Source organism: Ailuropoda melanoleuca, chromosome 15, assembly GCF_002007445.2.
Source record: "Ailuropoda melanoleuca isolate Jingjing chromosome 15, ASM200744v2, whole genome shotgun sequence".
In the NCBI taxonomy this organism is placed as follows: Eukaryota; Metazoa; Chordata; class Mammalia; order Carnivora; family Ursidae; genus Ailuropoda; species Ailuropoda melanoleuca.
In genome coordinates, this window is record NC_048232.1 from 81,415,786 (window position 1) to 81,439,413 (window position 23,628).

General features: G+C 58.4%; 1 protein-coding gene across 14 annotated transcripts in view; it reads right to left on the reverse strand.

The window, feature by feature from the left end:
* Positions 1 to 809: 809 nt before the first annotated feature.
* The window catches only part of LOC100473087 (casein kinase I), a 32,526-nt gene continuing 9,707 nt past the window's right edge, over positions 810 to 23,628 (reverse strand). The window contains exons 1-12 of one of the 14 annotated variants that reach the window (XM_034643496.1): positions 23,497 to 23,628; positions 20,075 to 20,162; positions 12,492 to 12,602; positions 12,249 to 12,397; positions 10,642 to 10,870; positions 9,866 to 10,036; positions 8,270 to 8,418; positions 4,999 to 5,059; positions 4,010 to 4,202; positions 3,771 to 3,910; positions 2,986 to 3,051; positions 810 to 1,880 (exon numbers count right to left, since the gene is read on the reverse strand). In XM_034643496.1, the coding sequence (XP_034499387.1) occupies positions 3,035 to 3,051; positions 3,771 to 3,910; positions 4,010 to 4,202; positions 4,999 to 5,059; positions 8,270 to 8,418; positions 9,866 to 10,036; positions 10,642 to 10,870; positions 12,249 to 12,397; positions 12,492 to 12,602; positions 20,075 to 20,150 (1,296 nt within the window). In that variant the 5' untranslated portion in view covers positions 20,151 to 20,162; positions 23,497 to 23,628 and the 3' untranslated portion in view covers positions 810 to 1,880; positions 2,986 to 3,034. Of the gene's footprint in view, positions 2,594 to 2,985; positions 3,052 to 3,770; positions 3,911 to 4,009; positions 4,203 to 4,998; positions 5,060 to 5,801; positions 7,777 to 8,269; positions 8,419 to 9,865; positions 10,037 to 10,641; positions 10,871 to 12,248; positions 12,398 to 12,491; positions 12,603 to 20,074; positions 20,163 to 21,532; positions 21,558 to 23,285; positions 23,367 to 23,496 lie in introns of those variants that run through there. The other 13 variants (XM_034643495.1, XM_034643494.1, XM_034643493.1 and 10 more) reach the window with 13 other exon arrangements.

The following is a 23,628-nucleotide window of genomic DNA, read 5'->3' on the forward strand; positions in this document are numbered from 1 at the left end:
GGGGAGGGCATGGAGAGCCGGGGGGTCACAAATTCTCCGACAGGCTTTCCTGTGGTCAGCTCTGGTGCGCGGCCTGGACCGTCAGGCCTTCTGGTATTCCTTGGCTTTGAGTAACAACCCACCCCCACCTGTGATGGTTGTGAATAAGGACCTGCTTTGCCTGAGCCTTACGCGGAGGGCCAGCAGGACCTTTCCCCAGGCCTGAGCCAGGCTATGGGGTCACAGGGTCTTCGAATGCCAGCATAGAAGGGACCTTCCGTCTGGGGGTTTGAGCTACAGCCAGGACTTCAAAATGCCCCCTGGCGAACCTCTCCGAGCCCTTGCCCTCTCTCCAGGCCGACTGATGAGTCAGGTGGCTTTGCTCTTGTCTTGCGTGTTGGTTGTGGCAAACAGTGGCTCTTGGGTTAATGAGAAGTTGAAAAGTAAACGGTGCTGGATAAACTGACAAATTCTTCTTTAAGCCGGCGAGACAAAGGCAGGCAAGGCTGAGGGCTGCTCCTTTATCAAGGGCGGACTGAAGGAAGCACCCACAGTCCCTGGTGGCACAGTTGGCACCAGAACCCGACTCCAGGACCCTCACTCACAGGGCTCCCTGGTCAATGACGGGGTTCGAATCCCAGTTCTGCTGCCAGAGAAAATAGCTGTGTGAACTTGGACAAATTTTACTTGGGCACTGTTTCCCCATCTGAAGGCTGGGAGATTAACACCAATCACTGGCCGAGTCACCCCCAATTCACCCCACCATACCCTCTCCCAGGTCTGCTTGGGCAGAAACCCCCAGAGCAAAGAGGTGGACCAACGGCTACCCATGTCACTTTATCCTTTTCTACTTTATTACTTCAAATTAACAACCACAATAAAGCTCAAAAAAGTCCAATATTTACACAGGAAAAAAGTACAAAATTCCCCCCAAAGTTCTTCAGTATTTTTTTTTCAGTTTTTTAAATTACAAAGTAATAAAAAGCTTTGCTCTTTAATTAAAAAAAAAAAAAGAAAAAGAAAAAAGGGGAAAAAGAGGTAAATAAATTAGGAAATACACACACGGAGAAAACAAACAAAAATAAAGTAAAAATGGGTGTTTAACTAGGAGGGGTAGATAAATCAGTGCCCAGACCTGACTCCAGGCTCCTGAGAGAGGGGGGGGGGGGCTAAAACGGGGAGGGTGGGGCACCAGGTGAGTGTCAGGACTGGAGAATTAATTTATGACCCAGGAGCCGGATGCTTTCTGGAAGTGGTCTCCACGGATTCAGCCCTAAGACCAGGGAAAGGAGATGGGGCTGCCACAGGCCACTGGCAGTCTCAGGGGTCAGTAGTGGCAAGGACCGTCTGGGCCCTTCTGGAGGGCCACGGAAGTCACTGCCTAGCCCCGCGTCCTTGTTAGGAGGATGAGAACCCAAAGTCCGCCTGGCAGGTGGCTGGGAGCTACCACAGATACAGACACACACGCACACAGGAATCTCAGCCCCCACCACCTCACCACCCATTCCTCAAAGTCTTCTTGGAGAGACAAAGAAGAGACCCAGATGTTCAGGGGACCCTGGAAGCAGCCCGACACAGAAATTCGGCCACAGTCATTGCGGGGCAGTAGGGGGGCTGTGCCTGTCTCCTGGGGTCCAAGGCTCAACAGCACCCAGTGGGGTCTGCCCCCGACCAACCACACCATTCCCCGGCTCCTCAGGCCACCTCTTGATGGCACCTGACCAGCTGCATGTCCAACACAGAGACAGCCCCTCCCGGCCGGTGTCGGTGTTGGCTGGGGCGAGGCCGTGGCGTCTGGCATGTGTAGCTCAGTGTCTGGGAAGCATTTGGCAGCCTGAAGGTTGTGGACAGTGGGAAACTCGTAGGGACAAGAATCCTCTGTGCTGAAGGCATCCCATCTTCTTGTCATTGGCGAAGAAAAAAAAAAAGAAAAGAAAAAAAAGAAAAGGAAAAAAAAAGAAAATCCATCGTCGGTTTTATGCTGGGTTTTTTTTTTCTTTTTGTTCTTTTGAGTGGTTTTTTCCCCCATCTTTTTGTTGTTGTTGTTTTTTAAAAGAAAATACAGTGAAGACACTAGAAGGGGGAGAGAAGACAGATCAGGTGCATGTCTGCCTCTGGCAGCCCATCCGCCAGACCACCTGCAGTCCCCACACTTCTGTCCCGAGGCTTTGAGCTGCTCCTTCTCCGGGGACTTAGTGGGTGCTCCAGTCTCCTGGGAAGAACAACATCTCTCTCCCTCCTCATCCTCTCGGTGAGCCACACACCCCATGCTGCCGTGGAAGGACTGGTCCCGGACCTGAGAGCTGGCGAAGGCAAGCCCTGTTTCCCGTCCCAGCTCTATCTGTGGAATGAATTTCTGCAAAGCACCTCACGCTGAGGACGTCCTGGGGTGAGGCCAAGCTGGCGAAGCCCCCTGCCATGCACATATGCCCCAGGAAGCTCAGACATCTCCCCCCACAACCCCTCCTCCCCCCGAGAACCTCCACCACCTCCGCTTCCCCAAACCTCAGGCCTACATCTGGCCACGGGAGTCCCAGGGAGTCCCATCGAGGTTCCTGCTGGCCAGAGGGCTCGTGGAGGCCACCAAGGGCCTTCTTTTACAGCAGACCAATTCCTACGTACATGACCCTCTTCTAAGTGCTTTGCATGACCTGTTTAACAGCCCTGAGGCAGGACTAAAGGCCCAGGGGAGGACAGCGTGTGGGCCCTGGGATTGTCTCTGCTAAGAACTGACTCTGCAGACTATCTTCAGGCGAGGGCGGTGGGCAGAGGATGGAGGACTGGCCTGAGGGCAGGGGAAGGGGTTTTCCAGCAGAAATGAGCTGGCGGGAGCTGGGCTGAGTCAAGTAGCTCTGAGGTAAATTCTCTCAAGAGCTGTTGTTTTTGGGGGGGGGGGGTTGTCCCTTGCCACTCCCCCCCCACTCCACAACATCCACTCATCTCGCCCCGGGGCCATGGGTGTTTCTAGACCTGGCTGGGCTGCGTCTGCAGCAGATACTGACTTACCTAAGCAAATACTGGTCCGATGGCGGCTCCTCCTCACTTCCCGAGGTGGTCAAATGGCACGCTTGTCTTTGGGAGGAGAGGTACAGAGGTGCAGAGGGCATAAGCCACTAATGATGGCAGCCTGGCCAGTCTCTCCCCACCGCAGAGCTCCATGCCCGCCCCCACTGCCCCTGGAGCCAAGGGAAGGGGGGTGCAACCTCAATGACCCTAGGACGTAGCTGCTTTGGAAGCAAGAACGTTACCCAGAGAGGCAAAGCTTCTGCTCTGGGCCACACACACATCGGGGCCACCAGACTCCCACTCGAGGCCCATCCTGAGGCTCAGCCACCGGAGGCAAAAGGACCAAAGCCAGTCTCCTGCCCGCCTCTGCCAGGCCACCTTTCCTGGGCAACCACAGACTCCCCCTTCCCAACTTGCCCAGTCTAAACGGGGTCCCAAGTGAAACCGCCAGCAGAATGTGCCCAACTCTCCACCCTCAGCCGACCGGAACCACGAGCCCCTCCTCTGTGAGCTCCCTGCTGTCCACCCGGGTTGGGGCCTGGTCGTGAAGGCAGGATCCCATCTCTACCACTTGCTGGGGCAAGTGAATTCTCTGAGCCTGTTTCTACTTTGCTCACGGGGGCTAAGCCAACCGCAGGAGATGAAATGAAGCCAAGTCCCTGCTCAACAAAAGGGGCTGCTCCAAGGTTATCAGAGAGGCGGGAACAAAGCGAGCCCCAACGCCCTCCAGGCCTTGGGTCCGGCCTGGAGGTGAGGCACGGCCGGGTGGAGTGAGGGCCGCTCACCTGGGAGGCGGAAATCCGGGAGACCTCTTGCCGCCCAGCGAGGTCGGAGGAGGAGACGTTGGCGGGCGCACCCCTGTGCAACCTCATGCTCACCTTCCTCTCTCTGTCGACTCGTGAGATCGCTCTGGGAGAGGTGCTGCCTGGAGGGCGAGAGGCAGTGGGAGGCCGCCCTCAGCGTCCAGGTCCCCGGCTGCCCCGGCCCCCCTCGGGCCCAGACCACCGCCCACGGGCCCGCTCACCAGCTTGCTGGATGCGGGAGGCTGGGGTGGAAGTCACAGGCTCCGCGGCACTGCGCAGCCGGTTGGCGGTGGCCCCCGTGGGTGGGCCAGGGGGCAGGGCCCGGGTCGCAGACCCCCGGAGCTGTCCCATCCTCTCCTCGCGCTCGTGTTCTCGCCGCTCCCGGTCCACGTCCTCGGGGTTCCGGGCTGCACCCTGTGGGGACGAGATGAGACCCGGTCAGGCCCGCGAGGTCAGGGTGCTTTGAGATGTAGCGCTCCCGCAGGGCAGAGCACGGGCAAGGAGTCCGGGTGGGCGCCCGGGGAAGATGCAGCTTAGAAACCCTCTGGTCCAACCTCCTTCCCACATGGCAGGAAGCCCGAGAGGCCTGGAAATGACTTCCCATCACACAGTACAGAGAAACAAAGCGACACAACCGCCCGGGGGGAAGGAGGAAGCTCGGTCTGAGAAGCAGGGCGAGGTTACTCTGCCCTGGTCTCATGGGGCTGAGGCAGAGCTGGGAGGGCTAATGCGCCGAAACGACCAAGGGCACTCCTTGGCCCTCCCAGCCTGGGCCCCTACCGTGTTCCGAAGCCCTCGGCCTCTCCAAGTTTCCAAACAAGCAGGGCAGGTGTTTAGAGCCCCAGAGAAAGAGGAACAAGGCTAGCTAAGGCAGGGCCAGCGTTTGAACCAGGGCACCGGCCAGGGGATCTTGTCAAAGGCTGTTCTTTCCCCTGTCCCTGGACCTAGCAATGACTTCTGGCAGGTGCTGTGGGGGAGGCCCCGGGGCTCGCACAGATGCTGCTGGCCCTGGGACAAGACAGGAGCTCAGGGAGAGCTCGAGGAAGAATGGGGTAGATGCCCCGTGGAGGAAAGAGAGGCCCACCAGGCAGGCTGGGGCGGAAGGGTTCCGTGAGCCCCCAGGGCCTGCCCTCCAGCCGCTGCCACCCCAGCGCAGGAGGAAAGGAGAAAGGCTCAGAGAGAGGATGGGAGCGACACCCGGCCGCATTACCTAGTTGGTCCTGGGGTCGTCCACAGGGAAGGGCAGGGGGCTGGCATGAGGGGGGCCGCATCTGTGGAGGAGAGAGCTGCAGGCTGAGTGGGGGGCCTGTTCATGGGCCACGGGCTGCAGGCTCCTGCAGCCCCATCTCTCCCAGGGACCTGGCCGAGAAAGCCCTGCTGTCCTTGGGAAATGAGGGCTGGGGCGCCCCTTGCCTTTATGCAACTCCAGGAGATAGGGGCTGGGGATCAGAATGATCCCTAAATGCTAGTGAGGAATCGAGGCCCAAAGAGCCCTCATGACCTCTGTGGGGTCACACAGCTCAGGGCAGAGCCAGGGTTTGAATCCTGGCCTCTGCCACCCAATCCTATCCTGTACCCCCAGAGGACTTAGGAGGGACGCACATCCCCAGCCCTCCCACCCACAAGCCTGTCCAGGCAGGCCTGCAACCACCAGGGTTCTAGCTCCTGACTCCAGTCTCTACCCACTCCCCCGGCCCCAGGCTCACTCGGTGATAGGACAGCAGAGAGCAGCTCAGCCAAAAGCAGAGCAGGCCTGCGGTGAGAGCTGCAGCTGGGCTCAGGAAACCTGAGGGTCAGGCAGGGACGAGCTCATCTCCGGCCTGGGCCAACTGAGGCCAGTGAAGCCAAGGGGTCCGCTCAGAGGGTTACAGTCCCGGGGCGAGCGACTGCACAGAGGGCTGGAGCCCCTGCCCCTGGTGACCCCAGCAGGCTCAGGTCAAGGCCAGTCCCAGAGCAGGAGAAGCTACTCTCGTTTCCATCCAACCAATGACGCCTCAAGAAATGCACACCGGAGAGGTTTCTTGGCTTTTATTTGCCCACAGAAAACACAAAAGGTCAACATCAAAGTCACACAAGCACCCGGCCCTGTTGTGCGGACCCCCGTCCTTGGCTACACCGAGTTTCCTCCTGGCCTGCTGGTTGGACCTCGGAACACAGCGGCTCCGTGCGCTGCCTGCACTGTCCCAGGCTCTGGGGATCCAGGGATGCCGGGGCCCTGATGCTGAATGGGGTGGCCACTTCAAGGAGAGATGCTCTCAGTCAAGGGCAGGATCCTTCCCACAGGAGTCCGTAACCCTTGGTGCGCAGCATGGGGTCCAGTCCGTAGGTAGGTGCTGGCACCAAGGGCCTGGCCGTGGGGTGACGGCGTGGAAAGTCCCCGTCGCACGTCTGCAGATGCTTCACCAACAGGCAGGTACAGACAGTGGAGCTCACCGTGGTGGGGCTGGGGTCAAAGGCGCCCATGATCCAGTCCAGGCTCTCAAGGCAGAGATCGGTGCAGAATAAGGATGTTGGCACCTCTACTCAGCTTCTGACTCTAGCGCCTGCCTCGAAGGGGACCCTGGGAAGGGGTGTGTCAGCAACGGCGGGGAGGGTGCTCCTGGCCTGGCTTGCGAGATCTTGTCAGCTGGACGGTCCCATGAGCGGTTCTGGGAGGAGCCGTCTAGAGCACTGTCCCAGCGAGCTTTCCGTGATGACGGAAGTGTTCACAGCTGCTTGTTGGATATGGCAGCCACTAACCAGCCACGCGGGTTCCTGACAACGTGAAGTGCAGCAAACGCGACTGAGGAACTACATTTTCAGCTTTGATTAATTTTAATGAAGAAGTAGCCACACGTAGCCAGTGGCTACCATACTGCGTGGCCCAAGCCTCAACTATGTAAGACCTGCTCTTGGAGCTACACTGAGAGGAAGGGCCGAGCCCGTCCCCGAAGCCGACGCAGGAATGACTTTCTACACAGATGAGTGAGTGCCCAGCGTCCAGATGCCTTGGGCAACAAATGCTCTTTGGCGAGAAGAGCTGGCCCCTGGCCCTCAGCCACACTCCCAGCTGGAAGGTCTGGGGTGAAAGGTGCCCCGCTGCCCATCGCCCACCCCCACCCCTCGAGTCTCCTGGCCCGTGGGGCTGTGGTTCTCCGCCCAACCTCTGTCGAACTCCTTAGGGAACAGTACCAGGTCCCCGCCTGAGACCCAGAGAGAAGAGGGGCGCAAGCCCACGCGCCGCCCCCTGCGTCCAGGAGAACAAGCCCTCGGGGCCTGAGCGTCTGGCGTCCGCCACGAAAGGAGAGGCCCACCAGCACGAAGCGCGGTACAGGTGGGGGCGTTTAATGAGTTCAGGTTCAACACGGAGGCCACCGTCGGGGTCCTGCTGCGGCTGCTCCCAGCGCCCATCCCCGCCAGGCCCTCCAGGGCAGTGAACATGATCTCTCCTCTCCTTCAGGCTCGGTTCATCAGACAGCTGATTCATCCCCAAGAATCTCACGGCAGGGCCTTCGCCACTCCCTGTCCACTGTACCCCACCACGCCAAGGGACACCTCCTCAGGCCTGGCCCCGATGGGCTCAGACACACCTGGTGACGTCAGAACTGGGGCCCCGGAGTCCAGACCACAGGCCAGTAGTTTTGGGGGGGCAGCTCCTCCACCTCCTCCATGAGCCTATCTGGAGGGCCCTGGGTGCCCAGGGGCGCCGGGCACCTGGAAGGGACAGAGAGCACAGCAGAGGCTCAGCCTCTTGTGCTCGCCCAGCCACGTGGTAAATCTTGGAAAGGCCAGGCCTCGGAGGGTCCTTACCAGTATGAGGGCGAGTACGTGGGCCCGGCACAGGGACAGGGGTGGGGGCAGGGCAGCGCAATAGCTTCGTTGTCACGGGGCTGAGCCTGGCTCGAGGAAGCCCCCTTTTCCAGAAGAGATGTGAAACAAGACACACAATTTCACAGATTCCAGAGCTCCGGGCGCCGCTGACGGACGCTTCTCCCCCCCCACCAAGACCCTTAAAAGAGGGAGACAGAGCAACCGCCTAGCAAGACCCAGGGTCCCATGACCAGGAAGAAAGAAACCACAATGAACGGGTCCAGGCTGGCCAGAGGGGCCACAGTGAAGGCAGCTGCCTGGGTCGTGCAGAAGAGCAAAAGCAGGGTGGTGTAGGCGACAATCAGGACAGCCGGGGGGCCCACCAGTGCCATCCACGCCCCACCGAGGGCACCTAGGAGGGACTCAAGGCCCGGCCAGGTCCTCCTGGGCCTGGCAGGAGGTGGTGCCCTGCCTGGGCCCCGCTGCCCGCAGCGGCACGCGCGGTCACCACAGAGGAGGCTGCAGTGGGGGGGCCGCGGGGACTCGGGGAGCCCAGCGAGGTCGCTTGCACTGTCCAGCTCATAGCCCCCCTGTTTCGGGAGCCCCACCCACCACAGGGTCACTTTGGCCTCAGGAGTCGGGGCCTTCCCCGTCCAGTCCCCCAAGCCCGCCTTGGCCTCCAGGTGACTCACGAATTTGAGCATGTTCCAGTCGAAGACGTAGTCGTAGGAGAAACCCTGCCGATGGAAGAGGTTGCGGAAGAGCTGGCGCAGGTACGAGTAGTCCGGCTTGTCGTCGAACCGTAGCGAGCGACAGAAGTTGAGGTATGTGGAGAACTCAGCTGGCAGAGGTCACAGAAAAGGCCGCCGTGAGGCCCGGGCTCCCCAGGCACCCCACTCCCCGCCGTAGCCCGGGTTGTCCTACCACCCTCACCACTGTCCCTCCAAACACTTTCAATCTAGGAAGGGACAAGAGGATGACAGAGCAGAATGACGGTCCTCCTTACAGCGCTAAAACCCTCGCGTGCCGGTGAGCAGACTCGACTAGACCCGGAGGGCTGGGAACGGGGAGCAAGTGCCCCCTCGCAGTAAGGGGCACCACAGGGCCTTAGGCCACAGCTCTACCTGCCCTCGCCAATCACTCTGGGGACCGGGCATGCAGATGGCAGGTCAAGAGCTGTCGCAAGATCCAAAGGACAGTCAAGGGCCCAGCGGGAACTCCCACCATGACCGAAGCCACAGGAGGCAAACGTCCATCCCCTCCTCCGGCAAGCAGGAGCGGGGAGAGCCCCCGTGGCTAACAGAGTATACACTGGTCTCTGCCCCCGTCCCTGGCGCGGGGGCGCCCGACCCTTGTAAGCCCCTAGATGCTAAGAGCACTAGGAACATCTTTTGTTCCGATGAGGCGACTCTGGGAGGGCTCCTAATGGCTCCTGGATGGGTGGGGGCTGGTCACCAGAAAGACCAAGCCATGCTTAGCAGCTTAGAATTTTCAGCGCCCTACCTCCAAACACTTCTCTAGAAGGGAGAGGGGCTGGAAATGGAGTTAGTAATCGCTTATGTCTACACGAGGAAGCCTCCATGAAAATCCCAACAGTAAGGGTTTGGACAGCTTCCAGGGTGGTGAACACATCCCCGTACAGGAGGCGACAGAAGCCCCCGGGCTCACGCCCTTCCCAGACCTCACCCTACGTATCTCTTCATCTGGCTGTTCACCCACATCCTTTACCACAGCCTTAAATAAAGTGGTACACAAAGTAAGTTTCCCTGAGTCCCATGAGCTGCTCTAGCAAATTCGTCCCAGCTGAAGAGGGGGCATGGGAACCTCAGAGCCAGCCGGTCAGAGTGCAGGTGGCAAGCGGGCCTTGTGACCGGCATCGGGTGGGGGGTAGGGGGGAGTCTCGAGGGATCGAGCCCCAAACCTGTGCGATCTCCAGCCATCTCCAGGCAGACCATGTCAAAATGGAGTAAGGCTAGAGAACACCCAATGGGCGTCACAGAGAATTGCTTGGTGGGGGAAACCCCCCCACGTGTGGTGAACAGAAGTGTTAGAACGGGCCTGTCCTGTGTGGATGGTAAAGGAGGCTCACAGGGCAGGGAAGAACTAGCTCTTCCCCTAATACGAAGCCCTCGTGAGATGAGGCGGGAGAGGGGCCGAGCAGCGACAGCCAGCCTGTGACTAACGCGCTGGGGCAGCGGTGGTCCAGTGCGGGCTGTGTGGCCTTGCTTCCCCTCAGAGAGGCCTTCAGGGGTTCCCAGGCCAGCTGCCTCCCCCACAGGGCTACTCACAGGGGTAGCCTTTGCAGAGGACCTCGATGGGCGTTGACATCTTCTTCTCACTGATGCGCTCGTACTTCTGGCGCTTGGTGGCCGCCTTGAGGCCCTGCCAGGGCAGGGAGCCCAGGTTGAAGTACATGAGAACGTAGCCCAGGCTCTCCAGGTCATCTCGACGGCTTTGCTCTGCACGGAGTCGAGGATAGGGTGAGGGGCAGGGCCCACTGGAGCTCCTGGCCAACTGAGGCCAGGTCCCCCCTCCTCCAGGGCCCGCTCCTCAGCTGAGGGGCACCGCCCCCCCCNCCCCCCCCCCCCCCCGCCCACGGCCCCGTACACCGGCTAGCTACAACACCAACACAAACAGACAGAGATTACAGCAACCCTTCCACAGAAAAAGGCCCAGGGCCCAGCTTCTCCTACTCAGTCTGGGCCTAGTTTCTCCAGCTCCTTCGACAGCTATATAATATAGCAGGCATGCTGGTGCCTCCCTGCCAGCCCCCTCGGGGCACAGGGCACAAGGGTGGCCTCAGAGAGGGCCGGGGTCAAATCGGACTCTGGTACCTGTGCCAAGCCGCACAACCGAAAGCAGCCGTGCTACGCCTGTGAGCCCACGTCCCCCACGCGATGAAAAGGGGACTGTCCCCCCCGCTCTACCAGGCTGCTGGGGGGATGAAGTCAGGCACGTGAAGGGGCCTGCCATGCCCAGCTCGGGCATACACCCAGCTGCAGGAAGCCAGGGCCTGGCCCGCTAGCCCACGGGTGCACGTGGCTCCCAGGCGTCACACACTCACCAATGCCCAGGTGGGTGTTGATGGAGGCGTAGCGGGCAGTGCCAGTCAAGTTCTTGTTTTCCCGGTAGGGGATGTGCTGGTGCGTGCGGGCGTCGCGGTACTTCTTGGCCAGGCCGAAGTCAATGATGTACACCAGGTTGCCCTTCTTCCCCAGCCCCATGAGGAAGTTGTCCGGTTTGACGTCCCGGTGTATGAAGTTCTTGGAGTGGATGTACTCGATGCGGCTGATCTGGAGGAGGGGACAGCAAGTCATTCAGCAAGGGGTCCAGGGAAGGGCTTTCGCCAAGCCTTCGGGGCCAGGCCCTGGACTGGGGCCTGAGGGCTGGGGCGGTAGGGACGGAAAACACACATCTGTGGTCCCTGCCCTGTGTGGTCCCTGCCCTGGGTAAGGGAGAACGTCGTGTCTCTGCAACTACGTGAGATGATTTCAGGGGACAGGTTGGAGAAGGCTTCCTGGAGGAAGTGACACAGACAGGAATTCTGAAAGAGGAGTTCACTGAGGTTGCTGTGAGACGGAGAGAGAGAGAGAGAGAGTAAGCTAGGAGAGCTAATGGCAAGATCCAAAAATGAAGCCCGGAAAGGCATCTAGGCCCACAAGGAAGCCTTTGCTGCTTGGCTCTACTCATCGGACTTGAGGAGCCAGAGTTAGAGAGGCATTTCAGAGGCTCTTCTGGCAGCCAGACTGTGGGGGAAGGGAGGAGAGGGAGGGGCACCAGTGAAGCCTCAACTCAGGTGGGGTGACAGAGATGGGAGGACAAAAGACAGGATTTGTCCCCTAGCTTACAAAGGACACCAAAGTCAAGCAGACACACAAACCCTTCCTTGAACCATTATGTCAGAAACTTAAATTAATGTGTATGCACAAGATACGTCCCCTGGCAAGTCAGTCCTGTCTCTGTGTCCCAAGCTTCTGAAAATCAACAGCTTCGTCTGGCTTGACCCAGTATTTCCTACTGAGTGTCATGACCTGGGAGAATCTGACAACGGCCCTCTGCGCACACACATTTAGCCCAAAACCGCAGGCGTTTGCAGACCTCCACGGGCCAGCCGTAGACCCAGACCCCTGCTTAACAGGAGCTCGTGTATCATTCCGGGTCCAAAATCCTACGCTTTTCTATTTTTAAAAAGGTTTCTTGCTCTGAGCTTGTAAAGGGCTTCAGGAGCTAAAGATTGCTTATCAGTGGGCACGCATCTGCTCTGGTCCAGGCACTGCATGGTGTCCCACTTGACTCCACAACAGCCCAGCAAAGTGGAGACTTCCATCTGAGGTGGCAGACACTCACAGAGGCTTAGCGATTACCTAGACACACCAGACTGGGGTGCGACCCAGGTCTGTGTGATCCCTGGCTTTAGAATCACCTGAGGGCAGAGTCCCAGGTCCTATCCCAGGAGGCCTGGAGATCTGCATTTAAACCCCCTCCCCCATTCTACAGCCAATGGTCCAGGAACCAAGCCTGTCCTATGTCCCTGTCACTGCCCCCTGCTGTGGCATCCTCCAGAGGCGGGAGGCAGGGCTAGTACCCTGTGCCCGGTGGGGAAACGGAGGTCGGAAGGGAAGCCGCAAGCCCGGCAGGGCCCCTGGCAGGGGAGGGTAGGCGGGGACTCACCATCTGGTCGGCCAGGAGCAGCACCGTCTTGAGGCTGAACTTGCGGGAGCAGAAATTGAAGAGGTCCTCGAGGCTGGGCCCCAGCAGCTCCATGACCATCACGTTGTAGTCCCCCTCGGCTCCGCACCACTTGATGGACGGGATTCCCACTGAGGACCAGAGATGTGGGTGTCAGAGCACGCATGCACGCACACCCCACCCCAGCTCCTCAGGCTCCGCCCCCGGGCCCCGCGCAGCCCTCACCTCCCCCCTGCATCATCTTGTAGAACTTGCTCTCGATGTGCAGCTGCGGGTGCTTCGTCTTCACACACTCGAGCTTGATGGCAACTTCTTCACCAGAGGCAATGTTGGCACCTGCCAGGGGCGGAGGAGGGGCACAAGGGGCCTGGGTCACGCTCAGCCAGGCAGGTGGCCTCAGGCCAGGGCCCACTTGGGTGTCTGCCCCTGAGCAGCTCAGCACCCCTTGGGGGAGGCCAGAAAGGCGGCAAAGGGCCTCGCGCTGCATCCAAGGGAAATGGAAGGGCTGTGGGCACGGAGCGGACACCCAGCCCAGCCTGGGCGGCAGGGGAGCGGGGGAAGAGCAGCATGTGCGAGGGGAAGGCCAGGAGCAACTGCGGACATCTCACAGAGTCACAGGCTGGTGCAGAGAGAAGGCCAGATGTGAAGGGAGTCGCGATGGGCTGCAGAGGGCTCACAGATCATGTGAAAGGAATTGTATCCTGGAGAGTAGGAGCCACTGAGCTGGAGAGGAGTGAGGTCAGTGGGATGTCAGGCTGAGGAGGAGAGAAGGGAGCGGGGCAAGGTTCTATCTCAAGAAGTCCCAAGAAAGACCCAAATCCAAACTGTGCCTTGCCTCAGTTTCCCCAGCTCCGATACTGAGTGGGCTGGGCTGGAGGCCGGGGGCCAGACCGAGAGACAGAGGCCAGGCGTAACAGCAGCGGCGGTGCCTGAAACAGCGGAAGAGACAGGGGCAGACACCAGCCCCGGAAGAAGGCAGGACGGGAGAAAGCCTGCGTCTCAAGTCAGGGGAACAGGTGAGGCTCTGCTGTAAGCGCCCTTGGAACAACTGGCTAGCCATCAGAGAAAAGACACCAGAGGTTACCCCACACACACCAGGAGAAACCCCAAGTGAAGCAAAAGTTTGTGTGGAAAAAAGAAAAAGGTGGGGTACAAGTTAGCATAGCTGCTTTGCCCTTGTTGTTGTTGCTGTTATTAACTAATCTCTACATCCAATGTGGGGCTCGAACTCAGAACCCCGAGCAGCCAGGTGCCCCAGCAGAGCTGCTTTGAAAACAAGGTTGGCATTCACCCAGTAGAGCTGAACACACACTAACCCTTGTCCAAGCAAGTCCACTCCTGAGTATCTGCCGCTCAGAAACATGAGAGCTCCAGGAGGACAAGAACGTACACAACTCCCAACCACCTGAACGTCCAACATCAGAACAGCTAAGCTGCGATGCGATCGGAGAGAGGAAGGCCACAGGGCAGGGCAAAGGAACACATCTCGGCTCCACGCGCCCGGCGGGCAGCTCCCAGCATCTTAACGCTCAGGACGAGAGAGCCAGGAGCCACATCACTCACGAGAACTCAAGGCGAAGACAAACCAGTGCCCAGCAACGGGCTGTGCGGAGAAACTGAATGCATTTTTCCACGCGGCGGGACGTTATTCAGCCACAGGAAGGAATGAAGGACTGACACATGAGACAACATCGATGAACCTTTCAAACATGCTATGTGAACAAGCCAGACACCAAGCACAAATGTCGCAGGATTCCACCCTAGGAAATGTCCAGAAGAGGTAAATCTGTAGAGGCTGGTGGTTGCCGGGCGGGGGGAAAGGGAGGAAGACAGCGTGCCTACTTAATGGGTACGGGGTTTTCTTTCGGGGTGACGACAATGCTTTGAACTAGATAAGAATGGTGGTGGCACAACATTGGGAATGTACCAAATGCCACTGAATTGTGTATTTTGAAAATGGTTCATCGTGTTATGAGAATTTCACCTTCGTTGAAAGAGAGGAAGACAGGAGAGTGCAGGCACAGTTGAAAACACTCAATGCTGAACAGGGTTAAGTCTAGAGATACAAATGTAACAAAACTCTTTAATGCGAGGGAACAATTTCAACTGTCAGATGGTGGTTCCCTCTGTGAGGGGAAAGCGGGGGGGGGCCACGATGGGGTGACAGGGGCCTATAAGGTGACAGGCACATCCTCCTCTGAGGGGAAGGGAGAGGAAGGGTGCCTATTTGTTGTATGTCTTCTTTTGTATCTACTCGACACTTAAGAAAAAGAAGACAATGAGATCTAAGAAAAGAGAGAATTGCCTTACACCTTTGGGATAGGCAAGGCTTTTTATCCTTGATTTAAAATCCAAAGACCATTAAAAAAAAAAAATGTGTCCGTTTCATCCAAAAAGGGAATCCCTTCTCCATGGCCAAAGCACCAGCTAAAAAAGTCCCAAGAAATATCCCTGAAACTTACCAGCGGCAAGTGGCCCACGGCACTAATATGTTACCAAGCTCCTACGCATCAGCAGGAAAAAGACCAAAGGCTCAAAGGAAACAGGGTAAAGGATCCGAAAAGACACTTCATGAGAAAGAAATCATTGATATAAAAATGGCGTACTCATATGAAAAGATGCTCAACCTCCCTGTAAGAGAAACGCCAATGGTCCTCAAACAGCACTCCCTCCTGTGACTGGCGGAGCCCCGCGGTAAGACACCTGTGCTGTCCGGTGGCAGGGCTGTGGGGCAGTGGGCACCACACCCCAGGTGGCCCCTGTGTGAACTGAGAAACCCAGCTCCCAGTTCGGGGGTACACTCAGTACCCTCGTGAGTGCAAAAAAGGCCTGGATGAGGCGGTTCACTGTGGGCTGTTGGCAACAGCAAAACTTGGACACAGCCCAGATGTCCATCATTCTGGGGCCTGGTTAAATAAAGAATGGCCCATCAATAACACGGAATACAATGGAAAAAGAATGAGGAAGCGCTCTCTGTGCAGAAGTGGAAAGATCTCAAAGATACAGGAAGTGAAAAAGCAAAGTACAGAACAGTATGTATTTTATGCTCTTTCCAATTTGAAAAAATAAAAAGATGGGGGAAATAATTGGATCTGTGTTTGGTTGTATCTACATAAGAAAACATGGGAAAGAAGCCCGACAAACCAGCGAGGGCCGGGCAGGGCTACGCCAACCCCTAGCCCAGGAGGGGACGACACTGCGCTGGATCCTAGGTTATGCGCTGCCACTTTTACCCGACACCTCTGTTGGGATATAATTCACATACCACACAATTACTTCTTTGAAGTGCATGGTTCAGTGGTTTTTAGGATACTCACAAGGCTATACGACCCACACCACAATCAACTTTAGAATATTTTCACCATCTCCAAATGCCAGGACCCTTCAGTATCTGCTCCACATCTCCCCCAAACCCCAGCTCCACGCAACCACTCATCTACTCTCCGTCTCAATGGGTTTGCCTGTTCTGGACGTTTCGTTTAAATGGAATCATACAATATGTGATCCCTTGCGACTGGCTTCTTTCACTCAGCATGTTCTTGTGTTTCGCTTTTTGGTTTTGTGTGTTTTCATTTTTGAGCCCCATAAAATACAATTAAAATTAAAAAGGAAATAGATTAGCAAATCCAGTGAGCAACTGGAGAAAAAGTACTTTGCAAACTATAAACTGCTTCTGGCACATCAACACTCGNGGGGGGGGGGGGGGGGCACGTTTCTGGAGGGCAGTGAGGACGTGGCGTGGGAGAGGTGGTTTTGAGACGGCAGCAGGCTTAGAAGAAGAGTGCCTGGCACACAGGTAAATGCTCAGCGGAAGTTGGGTTTGGTAAGTACGGGCCCCTGGGCTTCAGACAGGAGCCCAGTGTCTTAACCATGGGCAGGCCAGTGGCAGGAAATGTGGCACGGGCTAAGAGGCGTGAGCAGGACCGTGCCAGAGGTCACAGCACGTGCAAAGGTCCGACGGGAGTGGGGTGCAGTGAACTCTGAGTGGTTTGGTGCAGCCAGAGCTTGAGGTAACTGAAGAAGACTGTGGAAGACGTGAGCGAGAAGAGATCAGAAGGGTCTCAAATGCCAAGCTAAGATCCTGGCCGTGAGCCTGAGACTCCACGGGCCCAGTACGCATGCCTTATTACAGGGATTCTCAGCCTCCGAACTACTGACATCTGGGGCCGGGCAATTCTTTGTTGTGGGGCCTCCTGTGCATTGTAGGGTGGTTCACAGCACCCCTGACCTCCACCCACTAGCTGCCAGTGGTACTGGCACTGATCAAAAATGTCCCCAGACTTCCACTGATCAAAAATGTCCCCAGACCTTGCCAAATGGCTCTTGTGGGACAAATCTGCCCCCCACCCCCACCCCTGTTCAGACCCACTGACATATTAGAAAGGACTGGAGAGGATGTGAGGGGCAAGGGAGACCCTGAAGGAGCTAATGGTGACCCCAGGCAGGCAGGAGGCAGAGCCCTAGACACTTTGAGAGCAGGGCCTCTAGCACTAAGATTCGGCAGACAGATGCAGGGAGGAGAGGTGCTGGGGAGAACACCCCTCCCCTAGATGGGGAGGGGCAGGGTAGGAGGAGCCCTTTATCCCCTCCAACTCCCCCCCGCCATCCTGCAAGGACTACTGCTTGTACCTCTAGTTGACACGTACAGAAACTGAAATAATGCAGGTCAAGAGATCAAATGCCACACTAACTCCCCCAGGACAGGGAGCCTGCTCTCAGGTAAAGCCTTCAGGTCCCTGCCGAGTGCTGGAAAACAGCCACAGAGGGCTGCCCCCCGCCCCCGCCAGGCTCCCATCACCTCGAGGCCCCTCCATTGTCTCGGAGTTCTGTCGGGAACCCACCAGCCCTCTCTGATCTCCCTTAATTCTCACTGCTGAGTTCTGTCGGGAACCCACCAGCCCTCTCTGATCTCCCTTAATTCTCACTGCTGAGGTTCAGAAAGGTTAAGTAACTGGCCCAAGATAGCAGAACTTGTTGGGGCAGAGCTAGGATTTGAACATGAGTCTCCAAAGACCAGGCTTTTTTCTCTATTCCAACTGTCTAGCACCTCACTCATTCCATCAACAGACACATATTGAGGCCCGGACCAGCTGGGGCAGCCCTGCCCTGGATGAACTCAGCTCACCCTCTGTGGGAGCAACAAAGGGGAACTCTGACTCAGTGCAAAATGTCGGGGCAGGGGCAGTAGAGGTGACCCAGCAGTTAGCTACAGTGGCCGTGCGGGGGGATGGGCCAGTCTGGAAAATACACTTGGACACAGAGAAGGGCCTGGAGCTGGCCAGCCCTGGGATCTGGGGCCTGGGGAAGTCCTGGGTGGGTGGATGGGGTGACCAACCTCCCATGGGGGCTCGTTCAGACACCAGCACAGACACACATTCAGGGACCTGGCTGCACTGGAGGTGTAGACCAAAGCACCCTCCCAACCACCTGTTGGGGAGCACTGATCCCCCGCCATTTAGAACGGAGGAACAGAGACTAAGAGTGTAGTATAGGGGGCTCTTGAGGGCACACGGCCAGTGGTGGGAGGGGGGCCGCGGTCTTAGCCGCTTCTGGGCCCCATGCAGCTGACCCAAGACCCTCAGGAGAAGCCGTGGGCCTTGCAGCCACAGAGTGCTCGCCTTGGGCCGATCCTGGAAAGCAGGGCCTGGAGGCCGCACCCAGCCCCACCTGCAGAAGCCATCTGGAGTCAGGCCCTGGCACTGGCACCAGTGACAAGAATGTGGCCAGAGCTTTGAACAAAGGCAGCCAGCGAGGCCAGCCGGGGAGGCCCCACAATCCCCACTGTCCCCGCAGCAAGACAGGAGCCCAGGAAGGAGCTGGCAGGACATGGTGTCAGGCCAGGGCCGCCCAGGGGCCTGAGCACCCAGCAGAGGCGGGACAGGGGAATTGCTCTCAGGGCAGAACTGGCTCCCCACCCCCACTCAGGCCCAAGAGGACCCGAATCCTCTGACAGTAGCAAATCCCAAAAAAGACTGTGGGTTGGCGGAGGACACCACACGAAAGCACCGCAGCCAGGCTGCGCACGCGCAGGTGTTGTGCACACCGGGATCTCAGCCCTACTCTCCACCTTGCAGGCCTCGTGACCCCATTTTACCGATGGGGAAGCCAAGACCAGCAGAGGTCATCACCCATTCACGGGCACACAGCTAATGGAAGAAAAGCCAGCACCCGAGCCCTGGCAGAATTTACGCCAGAGCCCGTACAAAGAGAAGTAAATCTAGACCGGGTTTTAAAAATGAACTGGATAAACAGGAAGTCTGGGCCCCAGGGAGGTCCCCCCACATGGACCAGGGACACCAGCTTTCTGAATGACCTTGGCCTGCCCCTCCCCTCTCAGGGCCTCTGCTCCCTTCTGCACAAAGAAGGCCCTGGACTGGATTTTCCTAGGAGCAAATGTGCATCTGTGCCAAAAGCTGCTCCTCCGGGCCTTTTCTGTCCTTGGTCAGCGAGGCCTCATCATCACACAAACTTTCCGTATGGGGAGACTGAGGCCCAGAGCAGCCGCATGACTTTCCCTCGGCTGCACAAAGCCAGGTCTGGAACCTGGGTCTGTCTGACGTCTCCCTCCCATGTTCTGTCACACTCTCTCACTCTCGTGGGTAGAAAGACTGCCTTTTCTAGTGTTCAAGAGAAACACTGGGCGGCCAACCTGACCATAGGGCACCTGCTTCTTGACGAGTGCAGAACGGCAGGGTTCCGTCTCTATCGGCTGCTGTGCGGGGCGACCACACTCCAACATGACCCTGCCCAGCACCAACTATGTGCTCAGACAATGTCCCCTCCCTGTCCCCTCTGATGGGGAAGGGGGCAGCTCATGGAGAAGCAGAGTTCATACCCGAAAAGGGCAGAGACCCAGACCACTGGGTAAGAGACACCCCTCCCCTCCCCCCACGGCCTCCCGAGTTCAGAACCATGAGCACAGCATACAGCCTGGTTGTTTTTCTCCGCCCAGGATAGAAATTATTTACTTTGCTTTTCCAAGAAGGAAAAGAGCGGCCAAGAGACAGGAATGAGGATAAACCCCAGGGGCTGGACACCCTGCTCCATCAACCCCTTCACGATTACTGATCGCAGACACAGGATCTCCCCTGCAGACCCACAGCTGCAAGGGAAGGGCCGTGACTCCTGACCACACATGCCTTCGGGCAGCCGAGAAGGCGGCATTTCAAGGCAGGAGCCTCTTTTCTGCCAGGTCGAGGAATGGGCTTGAGATGTCAGCGATTTGTTTAAAATGACAACATGAGAGCCAATTCAGACTTTCAACAGGAAGCACATCCGGAGAGAACCATCCTGAAAACTACAACCAGACCCCTATCCCCACCCCTACCCAGAGGTCACTGGGAGAGCCTGCATCACTGTCATTCCGAAGCCTGCCTGGGCTGAATTCTAGGGGCCAGAGCAGAGGGAGGGGGCCCAGCTAGAAGCGAGTGGTAGCCCAGGCCTCTTCTGTCTACCAGCATCCTTGCCCCAGGAGGCAAGAAACAGGGGTGCTACCCCAGCCTGGGCTTTCCCACGCCCAGCTGGAGACCCAGGTCATCAGCAGCTGGAAACCAGAGCTAAAAATACCCTCCTCTGTCCAGACTGTAGCAAGTGGGAGCCCCGCCCCCCCGACTGTGTGAGGACCCCCCTGGCCCGCCTCACCCCCAACCTGGCATGGCCCTGGGGACAAAATGACCAAAAACGTGCCACTGGAGGCCTGGAGCCAAGTTCTGGCTGGAGAGCCTGAGGTCCCCGCACATTTCCTCCTACTTTTCCCCGGCACTGTCCCAGGGGCCCCAGAACCGATGAGCTGGAGTCGGGACACTTACCCAGGTAGATGTCTCCAAAGGACCCACTCCCGATCTTCCGTCCCAGGCGGTACTTGTTCCCCACACGCAGCTCCATGACTCACTGTCACTGCAGAGGGAAGCAGAGACACAGGGGTCAGGGAGGCGGGGAGCTGGGAAGGGAGCCTCACCGGCTGGACCCCACCACACCCCCCCACAGGCCAGGGAAAGACACAAGGAACTTGGGAGACCGACATTCCCCTCCTATTGCACAAGAAGAGAGCTGGCCCAGCTTTGCCTGGCGCCCAGGTGTCAGGTGGGCCGATGGCCTCCACGTGTGAGAACAGCTGAGGCAGACTGAGGGTAGCCAGGCAGAAGGTGGAATTGGAGATGAAGCCCCAGAGAAAAGAGCCAAGCAAGCACTTCCTCAGGGGACACTCATTTGGGGACCCTCCAGTAGGAGCCTCTCAGGGGCAGGCCAGTCCCAACGCACCAAGACCTTAAAAGGAAAATCAAAGACAAAGGGGGTGATGAGGAAGGGGGGGATCAGGAGCTGATCCTTTTGGGGGTGCTACCATGGCAACCAAGTTCTAACCTCCAGGGATGGGAGGACATGTTGAACGGAGGGTCCCAAAGGGGTTCCTCAGCCCCTTCAGGCCTCAGAAACTACAGGGTCCCCTGCCCCCACCTCCAAACCCCATGCTTCTAGCAACAAGAATCGGACACCGGGCCTCCACAGCCTGGCCCAGTCTTTTCAGAGGCCAGAAGCTGCCAGCTCACAGTATGCCCTGCAGGACAGAGGCCTCCTCTCCAACTCAGAGGGCAGGCAGAACACCCAGTTGTTTCCCCCTCTCGACCTCATGACACCAAGCACCTCACACAGGCCTTTCCACACGTTTCTTTGAATGGACAGTTTGGGGCTGGCTTCCCTCAAGACTAGAAGTAGGGTCTCCTTAGAGGCCCCACAGAGCAACGGGGGGGGACCAAAGCCAGGCTTTTGGCCACCAGGCTCTGGGGCGGGAGGAGAGGTGAGGGAGGGAGGGATGCTGATTTGAGCGGCTCCCCTCCTTCCCGTGCCCCATCCTGGGTGCCCAAGCTCATGCGACATCAGGGGCCACACTGGTAGAGACCCTCTGCCCTCTGAGGTCCTGGCCAGCAGAAAGGGAAACTCAAAGGCCAGGAGATGGTTTCTACAGTTAGCGGGCAAGGGACGGTGGGCAATGAAACAGGGAGAAGGATGGGGGATCCCTACGATCTCAGAGTGTCTTCAAGAGGGGCCTCCCTCTGCAGACTGGCAACTCTGGCCGAGAGAGGCCACATCACCTGCCCCCCACTCCCCAGCAGCAAGCTGGTGGCAGGGCCTCCTCACCTAGGACCCAGACAGGACTTACTTCCTGCCGGGGTTGGGGAGCAAAGCAGGAAGACGGAAAAGCAGCTGTATCAGGCACCGCAGCGGGGCCCCTTCCCTAGGCCACACGCTATCCCCAAAGCCAGACCCACCTGGGAGGGGAGATGGGAGAGATGTGGTTCACAGATGGCCAGGCTGGGGCTCTCCGCCCCCCACCAGAGGCAAGAAGCCAACAGCTCCTGCCCAGGAGAGACATCTAGCCCCAGCACACAACTCCCGGTGGAGTCACCACTAGCCCCTCACTGACGGCCACAAGGAAGTAGCCTCCACCCCATGCCAGCCAAACTCTGGGCTCTCAACCAAGGACCTCTGCCCACACGCCTGGCCGGTCCCGGCTGAGGTGCCGTGGCTGCCAGGGGAACACACTCCACCTTTGCAGAAAACTCACATGCCACACTTTGCACATACACAGCGACCTGTGTGTGCACTCCAAAGGAAGAAAGAAAAGCAGACACACACCGTGAGCCCCACGGTGGGCGGGGGGGGGGGAAAAAGCCCCCCCCCAGTCCCTTTTCCACCAACGCCAATTCAGAGACCACACATGGCAGCCGGGAAAGCCGCAGGTTAGGAAAGGAACATAAATATACCCGCATCCTATATTACATAAATACCCACGCCGGGTTATATAAATACCCGCGCCCTCCGTCTGGGTGCCTTACATAAATACACCGCACATGACCCCCCAGCCCCTCCCCACTCACCGGGCTGTGGGCAGAGAAGGGGAGAAGAGAGGACGCACACAGCCAGCCCTGCCGGAAACCACTGCCGGGCGCTAGCCACCCAGCCCCGGGGGCCAGGGCCCCAGGGAGAGCCTACACTGTCCCAGCACTGTCCCCTAAAAAGCCTCCCAGAGGAGAGGAGAACGGATCGACTCAGGAAAAGGAGAAGCTTTCCAGTTCTTTGCCGCTTCTCCCATGGGGTGGGGGAGGCGGAATAAACGAAGTAAAAAAAAAAAAAAAAAAAAAAAGACGCAAATCCGGAGTTTCAGCTGGTTAAAAAAATTACCCAAACTACCAAGAAGCAGAGCACATGGGCAGTTTTCTTACTCTCTGACACCCGTTCACCCCAGCCAGGGCCCTTGTCGCTGGACCATTAAAATAAAAATTGGAGGGACATTCTAGAGGGAAGGCGAAGGAGCCCCAAGCCCAGGGATTCGCTGGGCGCAACTTCAGACACTCTGGATCCCCTTCCCTTCTCCCCAAATCCTTCTCCCTGCGGAAGGTTGTGCCAAGAACACATGCAAGAGAACTAAGGGCAAAGTTGGGGAGGGGGCTCACCCCACTTTGAGTTTGGGCGTGAAGAGGAGCTCGGGAATCCTCTCTCCGGAGATAACCCGGACACAAACATAGTTTCATGTTCCACAGAGACTTGCAAAACATGGATTTCTCACGGGCAGAAATGGGAGAATCCGATCTGATAAATAACCCCCACCCCTTTCTTTCTCTCCACAAAGGAAAACAGAATCGGAGGCTGGGTGACCACACACCCCATCACCTCGGAGCCCCCCGCGCGCCCCCGAGCGCCCCCATCTAACATGCGGGAGCAGCCTCGCTGACCCCCAGGTCCTGAGCCCCGAGCCAGGAGAGAAGGGGGGAGGCGCTGCCGATTGTCCGGCGAAACACACAGAAGCCCAGGGTTTGGTCGAGAAGCCCGAATCAACAGTATCAACTGTCTCGGGTGCCCCCAGCGCCCCAGTCCCGGACCCCCACTCCCGCAGCGTCCCCCAATTACAGCCCCGGGGTGGCCTCTCGGCCGGCTGGGGCCTTGAAGGGTCCAGCTGGGGGAGGGGGAGGCGGGCCGGACTGGGGGGGTCTCCCCCGGTGAAGCCTGCAAAATAATAGTCACCCTCCTCCTCCTCGTCCCCAGCCGCGCCTTTGTCCTCGCCGGGCCGAGCGGGCGGCGCCCTGGCTGCCCCCCCTCCCCGTACCCGAGTGCGAACGCGCTTGTGTCCGCCCTCCCCTCCCCTCCCTCTCGCGCAAAAACAAAGAGGCGGAGGGAGCCCCGTTTCCCCCCGGGTTTGCGCCCCTCCGTGGGCCCGCGGCCCCCCAATATTTACCCCGCCGGGAAGGCGCCGGTGCCGGGCCGCTGCTCGGGGGGCTGCCGCGGGCGGAGGCGGCCCGCCGGGGCGGATGCCGGAGGATTCGCGGAGCCGCCCGGCGCGCCAGCCTTTCCCGGCCCAGCTGCCGCC